Raw genomic sequence first — 23937 nt, forward strand, 5'->3', positions numbered from 1 at the left:
TTAAGGCAGATAAATCTTCATGATATATAGAAAAGAAAGAAAAATAAAGACAGCGCAGCTATTTATAAAACACAATAATGTGCAAACCATACAAAATATCAAATACAAAAAAAAGCTTAAAAATACTTATTTAGACATGGTACATACAAAAATTAGACAAAGTTGTCAACACAACATTGTGTATCTCATATATAAATAATATATAAATTAAACATGAAATAATAACTAACAGAAGAACTTTCATTTTCACGGGCACAGTAGGAGGTGGTGGAAGACAGCTCCCCTTCCACCCACCATTTGGCATTGGGCAGCAACAAAACATTGAACACTAGACGCTCCCAGAACACTTGTGCCAAAGAGATCAAAACATTGTCCAAAATGCTGTCATCTGTTTCAGTTCTACGGTTTAAATATAATGTGTATTTTTATTACATTTTTGTTGTCGCGCTTTTTATCGGCCAATTACGTTGCGGCATTTCTTCATGAATGGAATACCCATGGGATATACAAGCATCTATATATATATAGATATGCCCATTTATATATATTTCTGTTTAATTTTTTGCGCGTTTAAATTGCCAAAATAATAAACAGGATGTGAGCATGCTGCCTTGTGACGTCAGCAACCTATTGATGGGGTGCTGAGATTAGTGGCTACCGCAGGAAGTGCACACCGTTGACAGGAAACTCTTTCGTTTTCAAGTATGGTATTCCAATTTTTTTACGGATTTTAAGCGAATTTTATTAAATATTTTTTTAATTGAATAAAGCTGGTTTTTATGTTATATTAACTAGAAATCATGTGCTCGTGTGAAGCATATTTTTCGCGTGAACTCGTCCTAGCGAAACGATTAAACTAGAAATTTTAACAAAATAAAAGTGTGTTCGGCTTGGAAATATACTTTTTTATTTTGATGATTGCACATCATATTTCTAAATAAAACCTTCCTATGCGATTTTCATAAATTTGAGCAACGCAATAAAATGTTCATAGCCATTTTAACGAGTATGTGAGTAAGAGCAAATGTGATGAATCGCGAGAACAAGAGAAAGAAAGATAAAATACGGAGTAGAGAGAGAGAAAGAGAGAGAGAGACATAGAACGTGAATAAGACTGAGAGTATAGGCGGGAAGAGGATGAGTGCTTGAAAGAGACATGAGGAAAACTTTATGCATGATCAGATTAATTATCACCTTAGCTCGAAGTGCTCATTAAAGAATATATATAATATTTTACGAGGTCGGATCGATATAGAAAACCTAATAAAATAGTAATTATATAATTTACCTTCAGAGTAATAAAATAAAATATTAAAAATACTAAATATTCTTAAAAAGAATTACGCGTCGAGACGTATTTGACCTACTGTAGTTCGTGTCATGTGCCCATCTCAAATGCAAGCTAATTAAGCTGAGTAAACTGTCAGCAATAGTGTTGCGAAACGATTAAAATGTTTTGGATTGACTGAAAAACACTTAGTACATACGTATTTGCCAGAAAATGCACAGATGAACTTTTGAAAAAGTCAACTAAAAGAGTAGAAAAGTGAAAAGAGATATGAAGCGTTTGCTTGTTGCCAGCTTTTCGCGGCTTGTTATCATCAATCATGGCAAGTTATGACTACATATTTCATCGAAGCGGGCAGCGACTGCAATCTGCATACAAAGTTGGGTTCTACTTTGAAGCGTTGCATAGCTGACCTTAATATGTCCTTGACCATCGTGTAACGCACTAGACTGATGTGCGAATTTGTCATGCACATTGACAGTGAGTGATGGAATGCTTTACAAGGTGGAAATTGTTTTATGCATTTTGACGGGCTTCACTTTAGATGAGAAGAGTTGTGTGTAACTAAGTTACCTGGTTGCAGGTAAGCTTAAATTAGTTTTAGTATCCGATTCTAACCGGCAAGAGTTTAAAGAGTTACCGTTTAAGGTGTTTGTCATGTCCCGCTTTGTGGGCCTAGTCGAGATGTTTTTCATTCAATTTTCCAGCCTCCAAAAGCAACGTCAAAAAATGCACATCATATGCAAAATAAAGGCGAAAACATTCGCGGCTGTCGTAAATTTCAATGAATTTATAAACAAACAGAAAAAACAACGAACATTTTAAAAGGCAAATACAATTTTGATGCCAACACCTACTGGCAATGGGCAAATATCTTATATACACACTCCTACATAAATGGCTTATATACAGAGCTATATCCATGCACACTCTTCCACGCATGAGTGTAATTATGAGGCAAACAATTAATTTTCAAGTTCATTTGCGTGGGTAACGCGGAGCTCTCGAGCGCCAAGACCCTAGCAGGGTCTATATAGATAGAGCATACAGAGATATATACGCATATGATCCGAGAGTCAAGTAAATACATATGCATATATTTATTTTTATATTTTTGAGATGTATGAAATGTATTTGTACATTTTTGCGCTTTGAAGGTGGCTGCTTCATGTTAAGGTTAAATATACATATATGAGCGATGCCATAGGAACGAGTATAGCATATAGGCTATACAGTATCGAGAGCTTTCGTAGTTTCCAATTTTACTTATTCTATTTTCTATATATTTTTTCTTTCACTTATTCAATATAATGGCCATGGGAGGGAAGTTGCCGAGCGTATGACTCAAAATTTGATTTAAATTTTTTTCTTGCTTTAGCTCAATGTTGGAAATTGCTCATACGCCGCGTTAACATTGCGGCCTTTTTATTTTCAGTTTCGTCTCGTTTCATTTCGCCTGACACTCAAACACAATATTTAAATATTTTTGGGAATTAATTTGTAGCAAGTGCAACAAATCTAAAAGCATATAAATGGAATTTTTTGTTTATTACACTATACACAAATTACTGTTAGTATAAATAGACCTATATTATTAAATAGTCTTTGCATCAGATATAAATGTTGCTGTCTGTTTAGCTGACACTGTGGCATTTGCTCAATAGTTTATGGCAGATTATTTGGCAGCATCAAAATTATTTACATCTGTGAAATGCAGTTATAGAGAAAGAGTGAGAGGGAGAAAGAGTGGGACAGATTGAGAGAAAGCAAAGAATTATCTTAATAATTGACCTCATTTCTTAAGCGGCTACTTTTGCACAAATGCCTCATATATATAAATTATTTATGATACATATTTGTATTCGGGGAGCCCACAATGATATATAGCGCTGGTTAAAATTGGTTGTGGGAAAATAATTAAGATGTTTATATATGCAGCTGTTTCATGTCTTAAGGTTAAGCCTGTCTGAGTTTGGAAGGTAAAAGTTTTGCACACAGCCCCAAATCAGCCACTTTGGGCTAATGGCTTAAGAGCCGTGTCTGCCTGTTCTGGCTAAAACCAATTGGGAATTATAAGTGCAAGCGCGTGCTGTACACCAATGGGATTCGTGGCGTGTGAATGGTTATTCTCTCATTGAAGCCCGTTTAGAAATGGGTTGGAGAAAGTAGCCTAACTTAAGCGTTTAATTAATGCTTAAACTTTATTACAGTTTTAAATAGCGCTTAGTTGATAAAATAATATACAAATTTAAAATTCTACTTGATGAGGCTGTGTAAGAGAATTCTGTAAGATTGTCTGTAAATAGCAAGTGTTATGACATAATATTAACAGCTGTCATGTCGCTGAGTAGAGGTTCTTTTGAAATCCTTGGGCATATCTTAATCCCAATTCCTTAGCTAGTTTTGGGCTTCACTTATTTTCAACATTATATACTTGAAGTCCACATAAATTGTGTTTAGTAGTGAAGCACAATACAAATGTTATCAAGATGACCATTTAAAGACATTTTCCCAATCCATTTGCACTTGACAGTTAAATGAACATCAAAGTAAACAAAGAACTTTTAGTTTTAATTTTACGTCGTAGGTTTTTTTTGGGGTGTGTAATGAGAACAATAAAAAAAAAAACAAATTGTTTCGCTTGGCCAATTCGGTTGTGTGCCAGAAAGTAAAAGTTTAAACGATTTTTAATGCAAAACTTTTAGTAGGTGCATTTTACATTTCGATTTGCCAAAAGAGATCTTTGCCAGGTATTTCCCACAAGTTGTTGTTTTGATTTTCCTTTTTTATTTTTTTACTGTTTGTTGTTTCTGGGCAATGCATTTTCATACAAAGTCAAGTTCATGTCTACAAGCTACGCTATTCCCACATGTAAATAGTTTATTTAAGGGCAAAACGAATTTTCCGTATTATGTAAGGTAAACAAACAAAGTCAAACGAACCGTCCGATGCAGTTGCTAGAGCCTTGAATGCTTAAAGTGACGCAAATTGATTTTTGTTTGTCTTATTCTAAAATATTAAACTAAAGCGGAACTGGACATTTCGTTTATAAACTATTAAACGAAAATAAACAATTGGCGCCTTGTCGAAAGGTCAAACTGCCCGGGCGAAGCTCAGATAGAGGAGTAAAAATAATTGTATTTCTCGACTGCCCTTTAATACGCATCCCATAGCCATCGAGATCTGGAAACTAGTTGTGTTTGTCTTTAGTTCGAATGTGCCATACACCCACACTTGATTTTCCATCTATGTAGGCTTTATGCTCTGCATGATTTCAGATATCCATTTTGTTTAGTTTAAAATGTTGACTATTTGTTTACGCACGGAGGCATTTTATTTATTTATCTATAGACCACATGCAGCCATCAGATTGGTTTTCAATTAGCAGGAACAGGTATTGGCTTTATAAACAACAACATCCACGCATTTTCAAATACCAGAAATACTATTGTGTAAGCCCGAATAAACAAGAAATTCTGCTAAAATCAAATTAAATGTCATTCGATTGACCTTTAACGCTACCGAATTACGAATTTTTGCACTTGTTTATATGGGGAAGATTATATTAATAAGTAATCCAACAAAATTCCGGCAAAATGTGTAATGTCAACTATTTAATGCATGTTATTTTTAAAAAGGATTACAAAAAAGTCAAGTTCACAATTTTCTGCACTCTAATGATTGTTTTTGTTTTATCTAAAGAGTTAATAGTAGCCTGTTAATATTGTTTAAACGCTATAAAAAAAAGTTTCCTATGGCAAGGATTACTTATAGCATTCTATATTGCATTGTTATCGCCTTTTTATCTCCAAAGTAAGAAAGTAACGCCTTGCAGTCAATTAGGCGCTGATGATGAAAATCTCTGATATGTAAGTTAATCGGATCTAATAATGAATATGTGTTAAGGCTCCAAGGAACATTAAGTTCAATGCTCAGTTCAATACCACAATTGACGCATTTCATTCAAATAATGAATGTATGTTGAACGACAAAACAGCACAACATTTTATGCACAAATATGAATGGGAAAAAGTATGTAGAAAATTGTACGAATATACAAAATTAAGAAATCAGACAGAATATACACCGAATAATATTGAAGCTATTTCGAATATGAATATGATGGTATATGTGTGGGTGAATCTCGGGTTTTCTTTTTATGAGCATCGCCGTCACCGCGTTCATTTGAATCCAAAACAATGAGTGGGCGCAGGCAAACGGGCGATCTGTCAGATGCCGCCCTCGAGTGCCCACAGATTTGCCGAAAGCTATAGGCGAACTTGCTGAGCTTTCTGGCCACACACACACGCATGTGTGTGTATAGATATAGATACTATATAGATCGGCTACCTACGCCGTAAAGGAATATCGTGCTTTTGTCGTGTGTGAAACAAATGGCAAATTGTGAAACGAGTAAAATTGGTGAGGCGAATTTCGAATGGTTTGCAGTTTGAAAAAATTCTTCGTTGAGGATAGATCGCTATTTTTTAGGAGTAAAGCAAATTGTAAGCCAAGCAAAAAAAAAATAATAGTATATGAACAAATAAATACATACTTATAAATAATATCAATTAAATAATTTAATCAAACATTATGGTGCAGTTATTGAACAATCGTAAAGTGTACAAACATATTTTCTATTCAAAAAGTGCTGCTGATCGCTTTCTAAACTTGGTATTTCGAAATGAAAATATGACAAAATATGATTGCCAATGGGCTGATTATATAAGCAGCCAAAGACATTTGACACCAAGTGAATATTGAATAAGTTTGATGGAAATCACCAAAGCAAATTGTGAAGTGTTTGAATTTGATACGAACTTGAGTATTGTTTGTTTAAATCTATTTCAAATAAAAAACATATTGAAAGTATATCAAACAAATCTTGACTATATAAAATACAACAAAATTCGAATCAATTCAATTTAGAATTTTGGCGTCGTCTTTTTAGCCTGACACCCGTCAGGAAAAATTCAACTCAAGGACATTTAAAAATAACGCAAATTTAGCTGCAGCTCGCGCAGATCGTCGTCACACACACTCACACACACGCACACACGCACTCGCATACACACACATACCCACTCACGGGCCAACAGCAGATAGACTTGATGTACATAGAATTTTGGCTAGTTATACATTTACATACATAGAGAGTGTGAACAATTCAGTGTGCCGCTTAATATATAAATTTTTGATATGTATATACTATACATACATGAGTATATAGTTTGTGTGCGTTTGCTGACGATATTATTTGAGTTAAAAATTTATTTTTAGTGATTGATCTTGTTGAAGATAGATATGTTGTATGTATATATATATATATATACAAATAGACAACTATTTTATACAATTTTTTGTAAACTTTGCTCTGCTGTAAAGTGGCACACAGTCTGTTTATTTTCGAACTGAGCAAATGCGCCGAGTCAGCCAAGATTTGGACATCCACATCCACGTCCATGTCGACATCTATAGCAAAACAGCTCTTGGCTGTGCTGCTGTCCCAATCTCGTGCGTGTTGACATTTGAACAATCGAATACAACTCACAAACAGCGCCAAAACGTGCTATAAAACTTAAGAGTCGTAGACTTTGGCGTTGACAGAAACAATTTCAAATTGGTGCAAAGTGCAAGTTATTTTAACATAAAAGAAAACACAAATCGTCATAATAATAAAATAGAAGAAAGGAAAATAAAAAAAAATATATTTATAATTGGGACCTTTTGGTATTGCAGCGAACGAGTTCAACGAATATTTCTTGTGCTTGAAAGACACAAAACAAATCGATCAAAATGTTCAAAAACCATTTGGAAATGATTGGGCGCAATGAGAGCCCCAGCAAGAAGGCCAAATTCTGGCAATCCTACATCAGATCCCTGAAGGGTAAGCATAAATATCATATCACAATGCCTATTACATATATTTAGTATTGGAAGAACTATATTATGAAATATAAACATAAACTATGAATATCCCATGTATTTGTATATCGAGAGAGCTATCTTATTAAATGTCTTATAGACTTGGGAGCTACATAAATAGCACAAGCAGCGTATAGAATTTTGGTCTATTTTTTGGCAGGTGTCATTTAAGTGTAATGGCCAAAAAAGCTACACACAAAGCCGTATAAATGTGAAAAGCTTTTTTCTTTTCAATTTATATATACAATATATATATATATATCTATTATGTATGTATATTGAAAATATCTTAACTATGTGCTCATGAGCCAAACAAAGCGAAAAAATGTGGCTGCTGCGCCAAGGCAAAATAACTAGGCGCTCATATAGAAAATACAAAATTCAAAATACGAAACACAAAAATGAAATCAATTTTTTGGCAATGAGCCAAATAGCTGAAATAGCACAAAACCCTATGAAGTAAAGCAATCCTAGTGTATATCAATTAGTTATAATATTGTTATTCCGCTTGCCACTCCACAGGTTCGGAGGATATTCGCGCCCATGAGACACCAAGAGTTTCTCGCCCATACAGCTCGTACCTGGATTCGCCCACATACAGGAGCATCTACGATGAGCCCGCCACGGCCAACGAGCGCGTTCAGTCATCTGGCTACAGATATTTGCCAGTGAGCCGTGACACCTACGGCTACTCGCCACGTGCCATCTACGATCATCATTACAGCAGAACAAGTAAGTTGCCCAGTTGGATCAACCATTGTACTAAGTACTACAACTTATCCTACAGCAACAGTAACCCGCACAATTCTACTGCCTAAGAGCTTTGATTGATAACTTTACTATTGTTTTTTTTTTTGCTCAATCACGCCATTAATCAGTTAGTCAGCGCATTTCAATCGTTGCATATATCAATCATGCATTTTGAATTCTGTGCAAAACAGGTTGATTTTATGGTTTAATTGGGTCATCCATCAGTTATCAGCCAGTCAGTCAGCGCACTTCAATCATTGCATATATCAGTACTTTTTTAAGCTTTACTGCAACCCTTGAATTGATAAGGAGTTGATCTGAAGGCTCAGTCATGCCATCCATCAGTCAATCAGTTAGTCAGACAGCGTACTTTGATCATTGCATCTATCAGTCGTGCATTTTTAGCTGTACATCAACACTTGAATTAAAACCGACTTAATTTTCTGGCTCAGTCACGCCATGAATCAATCAATCAGTCTGTCAATCATTGCATATGCCAATCGTGCATTCTTAATGCCAGCTCACCTTGAATTGCTAACGGGTTGCCAAATTACGATACATTTTTCTCTATGATTTCATAATTATATAAAATAATAAAAGAACTGAATAAGAAAGAACTGCAGAAAGCCAAAATAGAATTACGTCAATGATTTTCAGTATTTGTGCGCTCGGTGAATTGTTTTTGGCAAAGGCCCACAAAAGTTGAACACAAAAAATATACACATGCTCATAAGCTTTCTGCTGGTAAGCACACACATGCACATACATATATATATGTATATATATACATTTATATATACATATAGGCATATTTATGTATAATGCAGGTACATAAGACTGGGAAAACATTTTCAATTTGCTCACGCGTGCTGGGGATCAAATAACTGAGGCATACAATTTTAGATACATAATTATTTTTATATAATTTTTGTGATTGTTAATTAGCGTCCATTCCCTGCGTGTGTGCCTATAACAAAGCTCTATTTAATTTTATACCCTACACCCCTATCACACACAGTCACATAGTCAAGTGTACTTTTTTATTTTCGAAACTAACCAATTTTTTTCTTTCTTTTTTTTCTCATAAATGTTTCAGAAAATACATAAATGTTTTTCGACAAAAAATTCAAGAAACTAAAAAAAAGTATATTAAAATCAAATATATGTATGTATATATATACATATATATATATATTTACTATATATCGACGCAGCGCACTACAAAAGATTTTTTCTCTCTAGGCAAAATCAACATTTTAGTTATATATTTAGTAAATACTAAGAGAGAAATCTGTAGCATTAGCTTATATGTGTGTACCTAGCTATGTATAGCATAATATTCAGAATGATTTATAGTAATTTTTCTTATGTAGTTCTGTTGGCTGAAATTCAATAAAATATTAGTTTTCTTAACAATTTCTCGTGCTTTGGAAAACGTGTGTTCAATTGTGCATTTCACATTCATTAAATTCATCAGGTATTTTGTATCGCATTTAATCCTCATTTGATTTCATTTTATGCACTTGAACTTTCCATACCCAAGGTTTTGCTTTTTTAAATGCAATTTTTTAAAACTATTTTATTTTTAATTCTTTTCTTTTCTGCTGCTTTTTAATTGTTAAACCTGCTTTTATTGGATAAATATCGTACGTATATCCAACTGCTTTTTATTGACAAAAATGGGAATATAACGCAAACGCTGAGAGCCCCAGTTTAACAGTCTATATAATCAAATTTTATTTTGCCTTAAAATGTAAGCAAGTACATTTATTATTCAGTTACTTTAATTTCCTTGTTTTAATATCTGAATGCTTTGATTAAGGTATTGTGTATATTTTAATATTGATTAATTACACATTATCTTCGCAGTTCCAGCTAATTACGATGCAGAGAAGGCCTGGAATGATCATTTGAAGCGCATGCAAGAAATTGAGCGCAGGTGTGTGGCAATTCTTTATACTCTACTACCCTACCATATCATGGAACAATATGATATGCATAAGTTCTATAGCTGACTGATGATATTGTTTGTGCCTTTCAGATATCCATCTCGCTATGGTCTCTACTTGAGAGACAAGCCACTCACACCAAACTCTTTGGTGCCTTTGGAATACGAGCCAGAGGATAAGCTGTTGACTGAACTCAACAAGGGTAAGGATATCAAAGACATTTTCTAAATACGTCAAGAAAAAAATCAAAAAACAAACAAACACAAGAACATCAGCAGAAAGTAGCCAATACAACAACAACAACAACAACATTTAAATAAAAATCTACGAAATTTGCCATTTAATGATAAAATTTTAAGACTACTTGTAAAAATGCTAGAAAAATTACAAAATGTAAGCACGAAAAAAAAATAGCAAAGAAAACAACATCAATACGAGAACAACAGGAACTCAACAGAATTTTTTCAAATTCAGACACACAAAAAAAAAAGAAAAAAAACATCAACTCGAAACTTGACAAGCAAATTTTTTGACATAAGAAATTTGCGTTGTTCAAGTCTCCATTTGACGATTTCTATAAATGCCTGAACGAACTATATCTTTAACACTGTATATCGTATACTATATATATCTTGCAGCCAGTTTGATGTACTGAGCGTTTACATTCGAAAAAAGCTAACTGGTTGAAAACGTTTGTTTTGGCTTAGCTTTAGTAAATTGTAAAATTATGCAGAAATTGTTAAACAACAAAACCAACACAGCAAGTAACATGATAAATGATAATTTTAAATTAATTTGTCTGTAAAAAGAATCCAATACCCAAATATAGTAAATGGAAGAAAAACAACAACAACAACAACAAAAGAATTTCGTTAAATGTTTCATTGTATGATATGATGCTTTATTTAATTTTTATTTTTAACTTATTTATACAACAAACAAACAACGAAAGTAATAAAACCAAACAAAACACATATAAATTTCTAATTTTAATTTAGACATACTTCGAAAATATAAATCATATAAGCCATTTAATAACTATATATATTTCATTAAAGCATTCTAACCAGCCGTTGCATACAAACTCACCAGCTCACTATCCCATCATTAAAGCCAAGATCCGTATCCATACCCAACTACTTTAAGCCTTCAACATTTTTTTCTAACAGCTGTACCATAGACTTTTTGATAGCTGCTAAAGTGTTTTTTGAGCGCAATATACGGCCGACAGTCTGTTTGATAAATAAATGTACCGCTGTCGCACTGAGCTGGCTTTTCACAACTCTGAGAAACTCTTAGATTAATACAAACGGAATTAATAAAAACTATTAAATACAAACAACTGTGTTTTGCATATACCGATTTTTAGAAAACTAAACTGACTTTTGTCCTGTATTTTTAAATGTATATACCAAATTCATACACTCTTGTTGTTGTTTTTTTTGTAACACTGTAAAGTTTTTTTTTTTGAATTCAATTAATACTATCTGTTGTCCCACGTCCTCTTTTGTGATTGTCTATATCATTTCTTCGTCGCTCCCCCAGCTCACAACTACTAAAAAAGAACATAGATGCATACACTGTGCGGTGCCTGTAAATAAACTGCCAAATACTTAAAAAACTAAAACTTTCAAATCAAATGAAATATTTAACGAAGACTGTGTTCAATGTATTTGACATTCAGTATAATTTATTATGTACACATACAATTATGTTTAACTTCCTCTGGCAGTATTTAATCGAAATATTCTACAAAATAGATAAATACCTCCATGTAAATGTTGTGTCAAATTGTCATAACTTATTTCGTGCCCACAGTTCTGTAATTTTGTACCATGTACTATGTATTTTGTTTAGTGTGTTGTTTAGAGCTTCGTTAGAAGATCTGAACATCGTTGGGTTGTTGTGTTTATTTGGGAACTGCTGCCGGTAAGTACTTACATAATCTTAAACAATCTGAAGAAGAGAAATTCAACTAGAAGCGAAAGAAATGCATTTGATTAATATGTCTCTCTTATAGTTTATTTAAAAGATATGTTCTTTTTGAAGAGCTCACATTTCCATGGTTATTAGACTTAGTATTTCTTTTGAAATCCACACCCACTTGGTATGCCCGGCAGCAAGCCAGCAAGGCAGCAACTGGACATGTTTTCTAGGACCTTTCAATAAGAAGTGTTGTATAAACATATCGTTGAGGCAGCCTGCATCATGCAAAGGATATGAGCATTTTCCTAGCTTGCATATGTGAAAAAATTAGCACACACACATTGTATGAAATTTGTCAAAGAAAAGGCGATGAAAGCTGTGAATATAAATAAAATGGGATTTCTATTCAAGTGCGTATGTGCATGGGTCATAAGTGCCCTTGACAAGTAAGAATTTAAATTAACTTTTCATAAGGTAGAAGAGGAATTAAATGCGCAATTTTTCAAGTGACCACATCTCGTAGACAAATAATTTGCAGGCATAAAGAATTTACTTATTTAACAATTTTATTAAAAATGTTCCTGCTTTTGTTCTATCCAATGAACTTTTCACTGTGTGAGTCGGTTTCTTAGCGACCAGAAAGCCATAAAGAAAACAAGGTATTAGTTACAATCTTGAGAACGTATCTCATTAGGAGCCACAATTTAATTGATCCTATTACAGAATGTGAAGAAGTACGTTAAATTGTTACTAGGAGTTTTAAGCGCTGCCTCGTGCTATAGCTTTGAATTTGTTTTCTGTTTCAATTTGCAGCACGTCGCTCGGTGTCGCCGTTCCGTCCCAGCCGCACAACACGCGCTGGCAGTGAGCCCTATGTGCCACCACCGGTCTACTGGAATCGCGAGGGCAGCGTGCCACGCGGCGGACCATCTGTGTTCGATCGCGCCACCAGCCTGGCTCCGTTCACGCGGCCAAGCTTCCGCGCCAGCTCGCTGGAACCATTGGATGAACTCTTTGAAAGTAAGTTGCCCGCAATTGCTGAGGCGGCGGCCGCCGATGCAGCCGCCAGTAGGCCAAGCATTTTTGAGCGCGCCGGCTCACCAAGTCCCACTCCTGTCAAAGCCGGTCGCTGGGGACCACGTCCCACCGAAGTCGCCTACGATGCTGAGGGTAAAAATCAAAATTCATCCTAACCGTTTTTCTTTATACAAGAAGAGACGAAAATTTCTCGTTGTTGTTCTTTATTATGGCTTCTATTGCCCAAATGCGACACAAAATGTTAATGACAACGACAATGATGATGATGATGATGATGATGATAATAATAATCATCATGATGATGATGATGACGAACGTGTTGAAAAATTGTTGCCATATTTTTCGCGATGCGTTCGTATCTGTTTCAGTCACTTTGTGCGTGTGTCGCTAGAATTTGTCAAAATTTTCTTTTTTTTTTTTATGTATTTTGGCTGCCATACAACAACATTTTTATTATGTTCCTTGTGTTGAGTGTACTACCAACAGCATCAGCAAAAAAAAAAAAAAACAAAAAAAAACTAATGTAATGTTAGCCCAAAAGTAAGCGCCGAGCTAAAAGTCTTTAATCGTGAATTCATTTAAACGCTTTTTCCCACCTAGATTGCTTTTTGAATTGCTTCCCGTAGCGCCTGGCACCTATCCTCTCTCTCTCTGTCTCTCTCTCTATCTGTCCTATCTTCATTTATTATGATTTTTGGTCAATTTTCCACTACGAAACTTCACATACGCATGGAAAATATCAAAACATTGTTGATGTTAAAGCGTTGTCTTTTCTTGTTTTTTTTTTGTTTAATTTTTGTATTTTAGTTTAAAAGCAAAGCAAAAAATATTTTTCTTTCTGCTCTTCTTGTATACATTGCAATACAACAAAACACAACAAAAATCAACAAATCTAATTGTATACCCTACAACACGCACATTACACCACCGACAACAACAACAACAAACATTGATGATGATTTTGCTACTTGACAATAAACACATTCAAAACGCTATGTCGAACCACAAATAGGACTTCCAATCTTCCATCCACGCAACCGGTTCAGGGATATGTTGAGCCCCAGCCCCAGGCTGCCCATCTCATCGATTGTGCGCGATCCCTTCTGGTGGGATGTGGATGATTTGGTGCCCTTCCGTGCCAGCTCGGTGCCCCGCGCCTCGAGCCCCGTGGCCCGTGATTCGTATTTGTCGCCGGTGAAGAATCGTTATCTGTGGTCCAGGCACCCAGCCAGACCCCTGACACGTAAGTAGTCGCAAGATGATTATTATTTAAGTCCTGCTATTGTATATACAATTCAAAGCAACCTGTGTATATTTTATGCTATTCACTGGCAAAGCTCCCACTATTTTAAAAAGTTTCTTGGAACTCATGAAAACCATATTAAGCACTCGCGGAAAAAATGTGATTTAAAGCATGATGAGAGATGGTCTAGAGAAACATACTTAGTCAAAATATAATCGAATTAAAATCTCATGTTATTCAATTCCAAATATGAATATTTTAACATTATTATTTTTATTTTATTTACATTTATTTGCCAAACACAGCTGAGGCAGAGGATTATTTCTAAAACAAATAAAAATATAAACAAAAATCTATCAGAATCGTTAGCTCTAATAACAAGCGATGCTATATCATATAGCACTTCTGTAATTTTTTTGTACTTTAATTTACATAAATTACATGTAACGAAATGCAATACAAACAAATTGGTAAGAATATTATTTAAACAAAAAAAATTTAAAAAAAACCCTTCCACAGCATGTGAAAAATTTGTTCATGCAAGCTACATTATCCGACATGTAGTGCCGTATACTAAGTAGCATATACCGTATTACCCCTAGAAGAACATTACATACCTACATTATATATTCGTAGTACATCCATACAAGTAACTAAGTAGTTGTAGTAACCATTTGACCAAATTGAAGAACCATATAAATTGTGATTAACATTCTAAAAAAAGAAAAGGATTCGTAGAAAACTGCACGCACTCGTTTAAAAAACTTTGATACGTCTTGTAGTTTATTATCTGTTTTTGGTTCAAATCGAATGTTGGATTGTTATTAATATAAATGTTCTTATCATTTCTGACAGCTCACCGCTCAATTTTGTAAACGAACGAAAACGAACTTTAAAACAACAACAACTACAACAAGAACAACAACAACAACCAAAACAACAACCACAACGAATGCATCAATGGGGTCCCCAAAACAACGACAAGCCTTGGTTTCCACAACAAGAACTGGAAATCAACGAAAGTAGCAAAAATGAATCTGTAGTCTCAAAATCCTCAACAACGATTGAATTTTTTCAAAACTGCCAGCCCCAGAACAACGGGTGGCTGCCTCCAACTCAATATTGCCATCAAGTGCGTACTTCCCGTAGTAACAATAAAAACTATAATAATAATAATAAAATTATAATAAAAAAAAAATAACTAAAGGAAAACATTTACAACAACAACTCTCAATAAAAAGTTTTTATTTTCAATTTCTTAGCTCATGTTTTAGTAATAAGTGCAAGTATATGAAAAAAAAAAAAATCAAAAATTCGATTTACATTTATTATAATAAAAAAACCAAATCTTTTATGAGCCGCTCTTGAACAACTCGAGCGCCATAAATTGTTCCTTTTTTGTATATTTTAGACGCTATATTTGTAATTGTATTGATAACAAAAAAAAAAAAAAAACAAAGAAAACTCGGATTTCAAGTATAAACGGTTTGATTTTTTGAGTACTCAATAAAAATATAAGGATAACTGAACGTTTCACTGCATATGAGAATATATATCTGCCATATTATACATGAAAACGACAATATTGCGGCTTAGCATATTTTCAACTTGTAATAAAAACAAAACTACCAAAAAAAATTAAAACTTCTGAAAAAAACAAAATAAAAATTTCAAAAAGCCCAAAAAGTTGGAGTATTACGTTTCTGTAAGCTGAGAATTGTTGGGTCGAAAATCACAAGCAAATTGAACAAGGTAAAAAGAGGGTCAAAAAAGGGCTCCGAATGTATCTCAGGTGTCAAAACTCAATTTGCATGGATTTCGCAAATTGTTGCAAAATCTAAAATAATCTTTAATCTAGTTTAACAAATTCGTTCGGATTTATTGTTGTAGACTCTAATATCTCAGTTGTGAGCGACTGCAATAGTTCCTGTCAAATTCAACTTTCTGTCAAACAGCATAAACTTTGACATCAACTTTAACTTTAACGAATATTGTCAAGTTGTTGCGTTCTTTTGCAGTGCTGGCCCGATAATAGTCGCAAATTGACTCCATTTTCAATTGGGACTAGGGGATCAATTTCGTTGCCGCTCTTATGCCCTGAATGAACATCAGCAAATATGAATGAAATAGTTTTGTACACGCAGCGTGTTGGCTTCTGACCTTAATTAATTTAAAAACATCTAGAGCTTAGTCAACTAATGGACAGAGCTGTAAACATCGAATGTCATAGAACTGTATATGGTTCCATTTCTTTTCTAGCGATGTCATTTATCTTTTCATTTTTTTGTTTTTTTTTTTTTGTATTTTTCTAACAATTTTCCTTTTTTTGACTTTGACTTTGACGTTTTTGGCGTTTAGCACGCAATTGTTTCGCACTTTTTGCCGCCTGCTGTTTGTCTGTTTGCTCTGAGTCTGCAGCGAGTCCTTCAAGTCCTTTGGATATATGCACACGCTCTATTGTTTTGGAGCGCCCTACTTTCATTTTCTTTATTGGTTCTGGTCATTTGCTACTTTTGTTTTTTTTTTTTTTTTTGCCCAATTCGAATTTTTCTTCTATTTAATTATTGATTCACACCAGCTCTATTGGCAAAGGTCATTCAATGTCAATTATATTTGCTGCTGGGGGGCCTGCTCTTTGGAGATTTCACGTTCCTGGCATTTTGCAGAGCATTTCAATTGCGTTTTAGCTGCTATTTTGATGCGTGTCCCTCGATGATTTGCCAAGCGGTATTTTCTGCTGATCCTTTTGTGCTCACCCACACCGTATGCCAAGTCATGTGGGGACCCCCTTTGCCAATGCATGCCCCAAGCATTTAATTAAAAATTTAATCTCGATGTCAAATTGCTTGCTCCACGAAAAGTTGCAAAAGGAAAGCCTGTAGCACGTATTTCCTGGGCGGTCATGCAAAAAAAATATATATTTTGCGGCTGCTTTATTTGTTCAGGTGTAATAATTGTGTATAAAGAACACCAAACATGGTTTTATGCTTACCACATTGTATTGGGAAGACTCCGCAAGCTGACGCATTCTTTTCCCTAATTGCCATTTTATTTATTGAAAGTACCTCTAATTGAGTGAGTAACTTATAAAATCATAATTTAATCAAAAGAATCTATATTCTTAATACTTAAGTAATCATCATTTTGATAGAGGACTTTAGCTTTTTGTTGTACTGTTGGGAATCGATATATTTCCCATATATACTTAAAAGTCACAGAAATTGATTTCTGGGAAACAATTTTTCAAACTGTTCGCCATCCAACTTATATATACATTTTCTTAAAAATTCTTAGTAAATGTTACTACTTTTATTTCGATTATTTACTCTGACTTCGAGGTCTTTACATTATCGTGGAAAGTTCAAGTTGCAGTTTAGGCTCATATTTTGCCAACAAATTAATCCAAAGAAGTTTTGGCTTAAAATCTTAAAATAGTTTTGCTAGAATATTCTGAAACTCTACTTGCAAATATTAAAAACGTTTATAATCAGGGATAAGTTTGTAAGAGTATTAAAAAGCGCCTGTGGCAATGATTTCTTCGTCTTTGCGGTTTTTGTGTGTACTTTTTGTTTTGTGCCTGTTGCTGACGGCATTCGGGACAGCTTAAGATTTATATTTTGGCCAGAAACTTTTGACCATAGGAACTTTGGCCATCAAATGCACGTGCTGGAGAATCGTCCAAAACTGACTAATTATGATGGGCGTATGGGCGTGCCGGTTGCTTGACATGTCTGTCACATATGCCAGACCAAAAATGTTGCGTACTTTTAGGAGCGCGTTTCCGCTCAAAGGGTTTAATTGCTTGATATTGTTAAATTGGAAACAATACAAAATAAAATGCAGTCAGCCAGTGAATTTCGCATGGGTCACTGAGTTTCGTTTCACTTGGTGAATTAAATATTATTAGAGTGCCACAAAGCGCACGAACTTGAAACGAAATCATCATCGTACCCAATCTGAATATTCACAAAATGATTGATGCATGTCAAAGGGCAAAAGCCGAAATGTCTGGCAAACGAACCCTGTCTAAAGACCCTCAATTAAAAGACCTCAATCGAAACAAAGACACAATAGCTGCTTCGAGGATATTTCAATTGACGAGCGTTTTGTTAGTTGGGGCAGATACACTTGAACTGTCTGCAATAGAAATTCTATTCTATTTATTTGAACGATGATTCAGCTTTAAATTTGGCACTGGGCTGACATTGTAAACATTTCATTTATGCGGGGCGGGTTAAGTGTTTCATTGAAGGTTAAATTAAAGTTAATGATACAACGGCGATGCTGTTAAGCGATTTCTTGACATAATGGGTTGAGTTCCTGAGAGAAACAGCTTAGGTTTCAGTTCAGGGAATCCGTCTTCACAATGAACGTAAAATACCTAGCTGCTTGACTGTTTGCTTTTGCGTTGCGTTCTTGTAAACTTAAAAGCTGTTTCCGTGTACTGCACTGAGAAAAATACTTCGTTCAATTTCACTTATGTGTGCAATATATCATCATAGGTTATTCCATCTTCCCGTTAAAACAATCGAAAGGAGACAACCTCCTTGGCTAGGGGAACTTGTCTTGTTTTTTTTGTCCGCAGGGAATATACATGTTAGATTAAAGAATGCTGCTATTACAGCAATTATTCTTGATAAGTTCAAGAGCAAAAGATTTCATTGAAAATTGCCTGAGTGTATTTTTTTCTGTGAGATCAAGAATATCTATTTTGCGCAATTTTTTTTTTTTTTTTAAAGTTACTTTTATTTTTGCTAATTTTCTGGTACTGTTTACTTTTAGCAACTGTTATCAGCGTAAGTTATTTTGCGCTAGCTTTCAAAAAAAGATTTTACACAACATTTCTCTGAGTGTATTACTTTCTGTTATACTTACTGAGCTTGCGAACACTACAGGCGAAAGTCGGTAATCTGCATTTTTAACTCAAACTTACTTTGATGCAGCTGAACTTAGTTGCTGGGGCTTATAATCTGCACAAAGTGTTTTATTTTATTAAACTGTCTGCTCTGCCTGGGCTGCTTTGTAGTTCACTTGAATCTGTCAAATTTAATTTGTATTGCAGCATTGCAACAGCTGTTGTTGGGTCTTGAAGCTCAGTTAGCCACCCGAGCACGGATTTAGCAACCTTTTGAAGTAAACAGCTAATGGCGCACAGAACTTAGGGATTTACTGGCACAACAGCAAATAGAAGCAAGGGCAAGCGACACCGCATCATCCGTAGCGCACCTGTAGCTTGCCGTAAGCTGCAAATTTCCATTAACTTAAATAAGTTACAGAAAGTTTCAAACGTGGTCTGCATTGCTTTCTTCTGGCAGCTCGGCAAGTTGTTGAAAGCTTTTCACTGCATTCTGGATGATCAGAAACGAAACAACAACTGATTTCATGCTTAATTTATAATAATACTCATAATAATTTAAATTTCGCTGGGCGGAACTAATTGAAAATGGGTTTCATGAAAATGCATGTAACAGGCAGAAGAAAGCATAAGCCATATGCAAATTGAGTTTATTATATTTTTCGATATTTCGTTCCATTTTTAGAATATTGATATATATCGATTTAGGGACATGGTCTTAAGCGTAACTGGTAGACTATGAGATCTAAATACACAGCTTATAAATATTTCACTTTTCCAATAGCTCTCACCATTGTTACCAATAAACTTATTGTTTAAGGTTGACTCTTCGCTTTGGTATACAAACTCTTTCTTGTGCCCCGAAAGTTAGCAAAAAATTGGACCATAATCATCGAAGTTCGTCAATACGGGGAAAGAGCCCGTACATAGCGTGGAGCAAAGGGCTTGAATATTTGTTTTATTTCGGCCTAGATTGATTTGCCAAAAGCTGATTAATGTGCGAGTCAGTAAAAAGAAATGTCTTGAGTGATTAACAACAGCAACTGTAGCTGGAGTTTAGGCAATCGGCCAACTTTTTTGGCCATCTATCTAACGCACAATATATAACATCTGGTCAGGATATTAACTACTGGTTAATTTATGCGCAAGTCCAAAGGCTATGCGGCTTTTGCTGTCACTGCTGCCAAATCTGCATGAAACGAAGGTCAACTTTAGTTGGCTTTTTTAAATTTCGACAGTTTTTTGAGGCCAAGCCAAAGCTGCAGAAAGGCTCACCGAACCGGAAGTGATTGCCATCTAGACGCCATAAAAAAGGCATTCAGAAACGCGCCATTTTGTTTGCCACTTTGCGGAATAGTCTGCCTTAGCTACGTGAATTATGCACGAGCTACTCACATAGCATTTGCCTGTTTTTTTCTTTCAGTAAATAGTTCTTTTTGGGCTTAAATATATTGTTATATTCAATTGTTTAACAATTCTGAAAATTAATTAACCAGTTTTTAATTAAATATTTGCTTACCATTTAAACGACAATTTGTGTAAGTGTCAGAAACACACATTGCCGTAGCAAATATTACAATTTGCTCACATCTATTTTAATAATTTAATATAATTTAAATTTGTGTGCATTTTTAACATAGCAGCGCCTAAGGCTGTCAAAATGGTAAACATGGAAAAATGTCATATAAACGAAATGTTGTGCAACGGCTAATTTGCATATGCCTTTGGCCATGAAATGGAAATCTCAATTGCATTGCGCATTTATTAATGCGGCTGTGTATTTAACATATTACATTTGTATAACCTTAAAATAATAATAAATACATACTATGCTGTCTTGGCTGCTATAATATCACTATGGGCTATTTATTTTGACAACACAAATACCATGCTAAAGGATTACGAAGATATATGGCTGTCCTTGCTCATGGCACTATTTCACTCTCTTTTTCTCTCAAAGGAAGGAATGCACAATGGCAGCCAATTTGCATGCGCCTTTAAACAAGACTCTAAACAAGAAACAATAAACTTCTGCCGAGTGCCGAATACTCAATACCCTCGCAGACCGAATATGAAATTTATGATAGATAGGGCTAAAAAAACAGTATTCATTTTAAGACAAAATAATATTCGCAATTGGTAAACAGTTTTTATCAAAATATGTGAAACGAACATTTTTAAATTGAGCTTGAAGGACAAAAACTAAACTTGAGCGCAGTTTAAATCAATTTTCAGGCTCAAGGAAAATATCTCACGAAACCTTTGTAACTTGTATCTTTGTGTTTTTCACAATCCATCGCGAAACGCCTGAAACAAGATTGTTTTTAATTGAAGATACATTTTTTTTGTATTCAAATATTTTTGCTGTTAATCAATGCGTTAAACATTTTGCGAAAAATCAATAACGGTTTCTGCCAGAGTGTAATCATATAGATAATTATATTCAAATTGCTTGCACATTTTTGTCAACTGCCAGGCTTTTAAGATCTGTCCGTAGAATGTTCAAACTTCAAGCTTCAAACTTAATTCGAATTTTAAGGATGCCTTTATTTATTTTTGGTTTTGCAGCTCCCTAGTTAATGCAATATGCTGGCAAAAAACATGTTTGTTATTACCAAAATGCGTTCCTCCTTCGACAAGTCCAATCTGTCATGTTCCATGCTTCATCATGAATTTTCCGTTTAGGCGAGCGTAAAAATTGAAAATCAATTCGGTGGCAGGCGCAGCATGCGAAATGTGCAAGAGATAGGCAAATGTGCACAAGACTGTGAGAGAGTGAGAAGGGGAGACGGACTAATGCGGAGCTAGTGGGAGACAGTGGAGTGGTGCGAACTATAGATTGAAAGAGAAATATGGTAGGCTGTTTGTGCACATACAAACACAAACTCGCACACACACACATACACACACACTTCTTCTGTTCGCTTTCGCGGATATTTCATAACCTCAAAATATTCTGTGCGGTTTTTGCGGTTTCGCCTTTCTATTGAAGCACGCATAGTCATGAGAACTGAAAAGGAAAGATTTATGTGGCAAAATGATTTGTGCAACTTCTGTGGGCGGGTAACTGCAACTGAACAGTTTACGGCTAAATGCATTAATTATGCAACTAATTTAATTACTGAGCCAAGAGGCAAGAGTTTGCATGCCGCCAAATAACTGACATAATTGAATTAGCGTTTTAATTATTCGCAAACAAAACACGGTTAAATGTCAGCAAAAATTCTGAGATGAACACCATCTAAACCTAAATTTGAACTAAGTATTAAAGAGCCAAATTCTCTTATATCTAAATTACAATTTAAAGGGCACCAATTATTATATCTATAATATATGAACCAAGGCAAGGTTTTAACGAACCTATCTTAAAAGCAGGGTACTAGTTCAAACTGTGATCTGAGCCACGGACTAAATTAGTCAAACTCTTTAACTTCTGCAGCTTTAAATCATATATAGAATAAATTATAATAATCTTTTTATTATAAACTAGCGGGTATAGCCCGGCCTTGCCCGTGGCACTTATGTTATAAAATCAATGTTCTCAAAAAGCTTTGAAAATGATTTTGAAACTGATCGGACGGTAAATAAACAACTTTCATACAAACGTTTTCCGCGATTTTTCCATACTTGCGGGTGGAATTTCCCGAAACCCCGTCATAACGTGCACCTTCATCACATAAGGTGTCTAAAATTATTAAGTGAAAATTTCAGCTTCCTAGCTCTTATGGTTTGGGCTGTGCGTTGATCACCAATCAGTCAGTCAGTCAGTCATTCAGTCATTCAGTCAGTCAGTCAGTACAAACAGTTTTTTATATAGAGAAAATATAATATAATAATTATATTAAAAATTAAATAAATTTATTTCTTTGAAATATGTATTTAATGTTTTAATGTAAGAGTATTAAACATTCGCAATATTCCTTTTTTGCTTTAATTCTATTTTTGTATGAATGAAAGGATTAATTTAGGAATTATTTTGGTCACTACATGACAATTTTTGAGCGAGAGTCTTTTCGCATAAGAGTCCAAATTGGATTCATTTCACATAATATAATTGAGCTCATGCTAAGGTTCTGTGGAATTTCTGCGTCTGTTTGTTGTATTTAAAGGCGACCATTTTATTATGTGGCTTGCACTTAAAGCTTTTAATATCAGGCATCCCCCAAAGTCTCATAGTCAACTGTCAATGACTGTGTATATGGGTCAACAGCAACAAGATGGCGACCCTCCTACATGACAAACACAAGCACAAGCACGCTCCCACACACACACACACACCCACCCACAGATACACACATGTTTGCTTGGCGAGCCCAATGTTGGTTTATTTATGCTACGTTTAAGCGTATTTACTTGTATTGAGGCGACTATTGTATAGCACTCAGACTGTCCTCTGATGTCTGATGTCCTTTGTTGTTGTGCACAACGTAGATTTGCTGACAGACAAGCCGTGGTTAGCAGCCATCGACCGTATGTTAATGAACAGTGAGCCACAAGAGCTGAAAGGGAATGAATGACTTCAAAGTCGACAGCATTCACAATGAGGCAAATCATATTTTGGGAATATGCACAAATTGGCCAAGTAAACAAATAACATTGAAGCTCAAGCCAGTAGTGGGTAGACAAATACAACTCAACTTGTTTGCAATAACCAGTTATTCTAGCGAAAGTTATGAGTCAGGCACAGTCTTTTATTAAGTCTATCGTGAAATGTTCAACAAATGGACCATATGAAGTACATAAGTGTAAATAAATCGCTCGAGGCAAATAAGACTAAATCACAGGAACTCAATTCATTTGCTGAGTATTATTTGTTAAAAGTTTTTTAGGTTACAAGTGACAAAGGGACAATAGCTTAAGTCCAAGCACCAGTCTTAACAATCGATTTTATCGTTTGCCAAGCGTAAACAATCTTGAGAGGATATTGAGGAATTCCATCTAAATTCACTAAGCCAGAAACAGA

At 34.8% G+C, this 23937-nt stretch overlaps 2 protein-coding genes across 11 annotated transcripts in view; one reads left to right on the forward strand and one right to left on the reverse strand.

Moving 5' to 3' along the window:
• LOC115766034 (soluble guanylate cyclase 88E) overlaps positions 1-23937 on the reverse strand; it is a 56572-nt gene that overhangs the window by 8556 nt on the left and 24079 nt on the right. The gene's annotated exons all lie outside the window — the stretch shown is intronic.
• LOC115766139 lies at positions 5699-15574 on the forward strand. 10 transcript variants are annotated; one of them, XR_004018181.1, is made up of 9 exons: positions 5699-5793; positions 7028-7175; positions 7736-7945; positions 9833-9902; positions 10005-10114; positions 12652-13008; positions 13889-14119; positions 14425-14589; positions 14975-15574. XR_004018181.1 is itself a non-coding variant. In XM_030709968.1 (8 exons), the coding sequence occupies exons 2-8, from the start codon at positions 7085-7087 to the stop codon at positions 14992-14994; spliced, it is 1089 nt and encodes a 362-aa protein (XP_030565828.1). In that variant the 5' UTR covers positions 5699-5793; positions 7028-7084; the 3' UTR covers positions 14995-15574. The 10 variants fall into 10 exon arrangements, 5 of the variants coding, with proteins under 5 accessions (XP_030565828.1, XP_030565829.1, XP_030565830.1 ...); XR_004018182.1 differs by having other exon boundaries at positions 12652-12858; XR_004018183.1 differs by having other exon boundaries at positions 9839-9902; positions 12652-12858.

Source organism: Drosophila novamexicana, unplaced genomic scaffold, assembly GCF_003285875.2.
Source record: "Drosophila novamexicana strain 15010-1031.04,08,12 unplaced genomic scaffold, DnovRS2.1 tig00001062-arrow-arrow-pilon, whole genome shotgun sequence".
Classification (NCBI taxonomy): Eukaryota; Metazoa; Arthropoda; class Insecta; order Diptera; family Drosophilidae; genus Drosophila; species Drosophila novamexicana.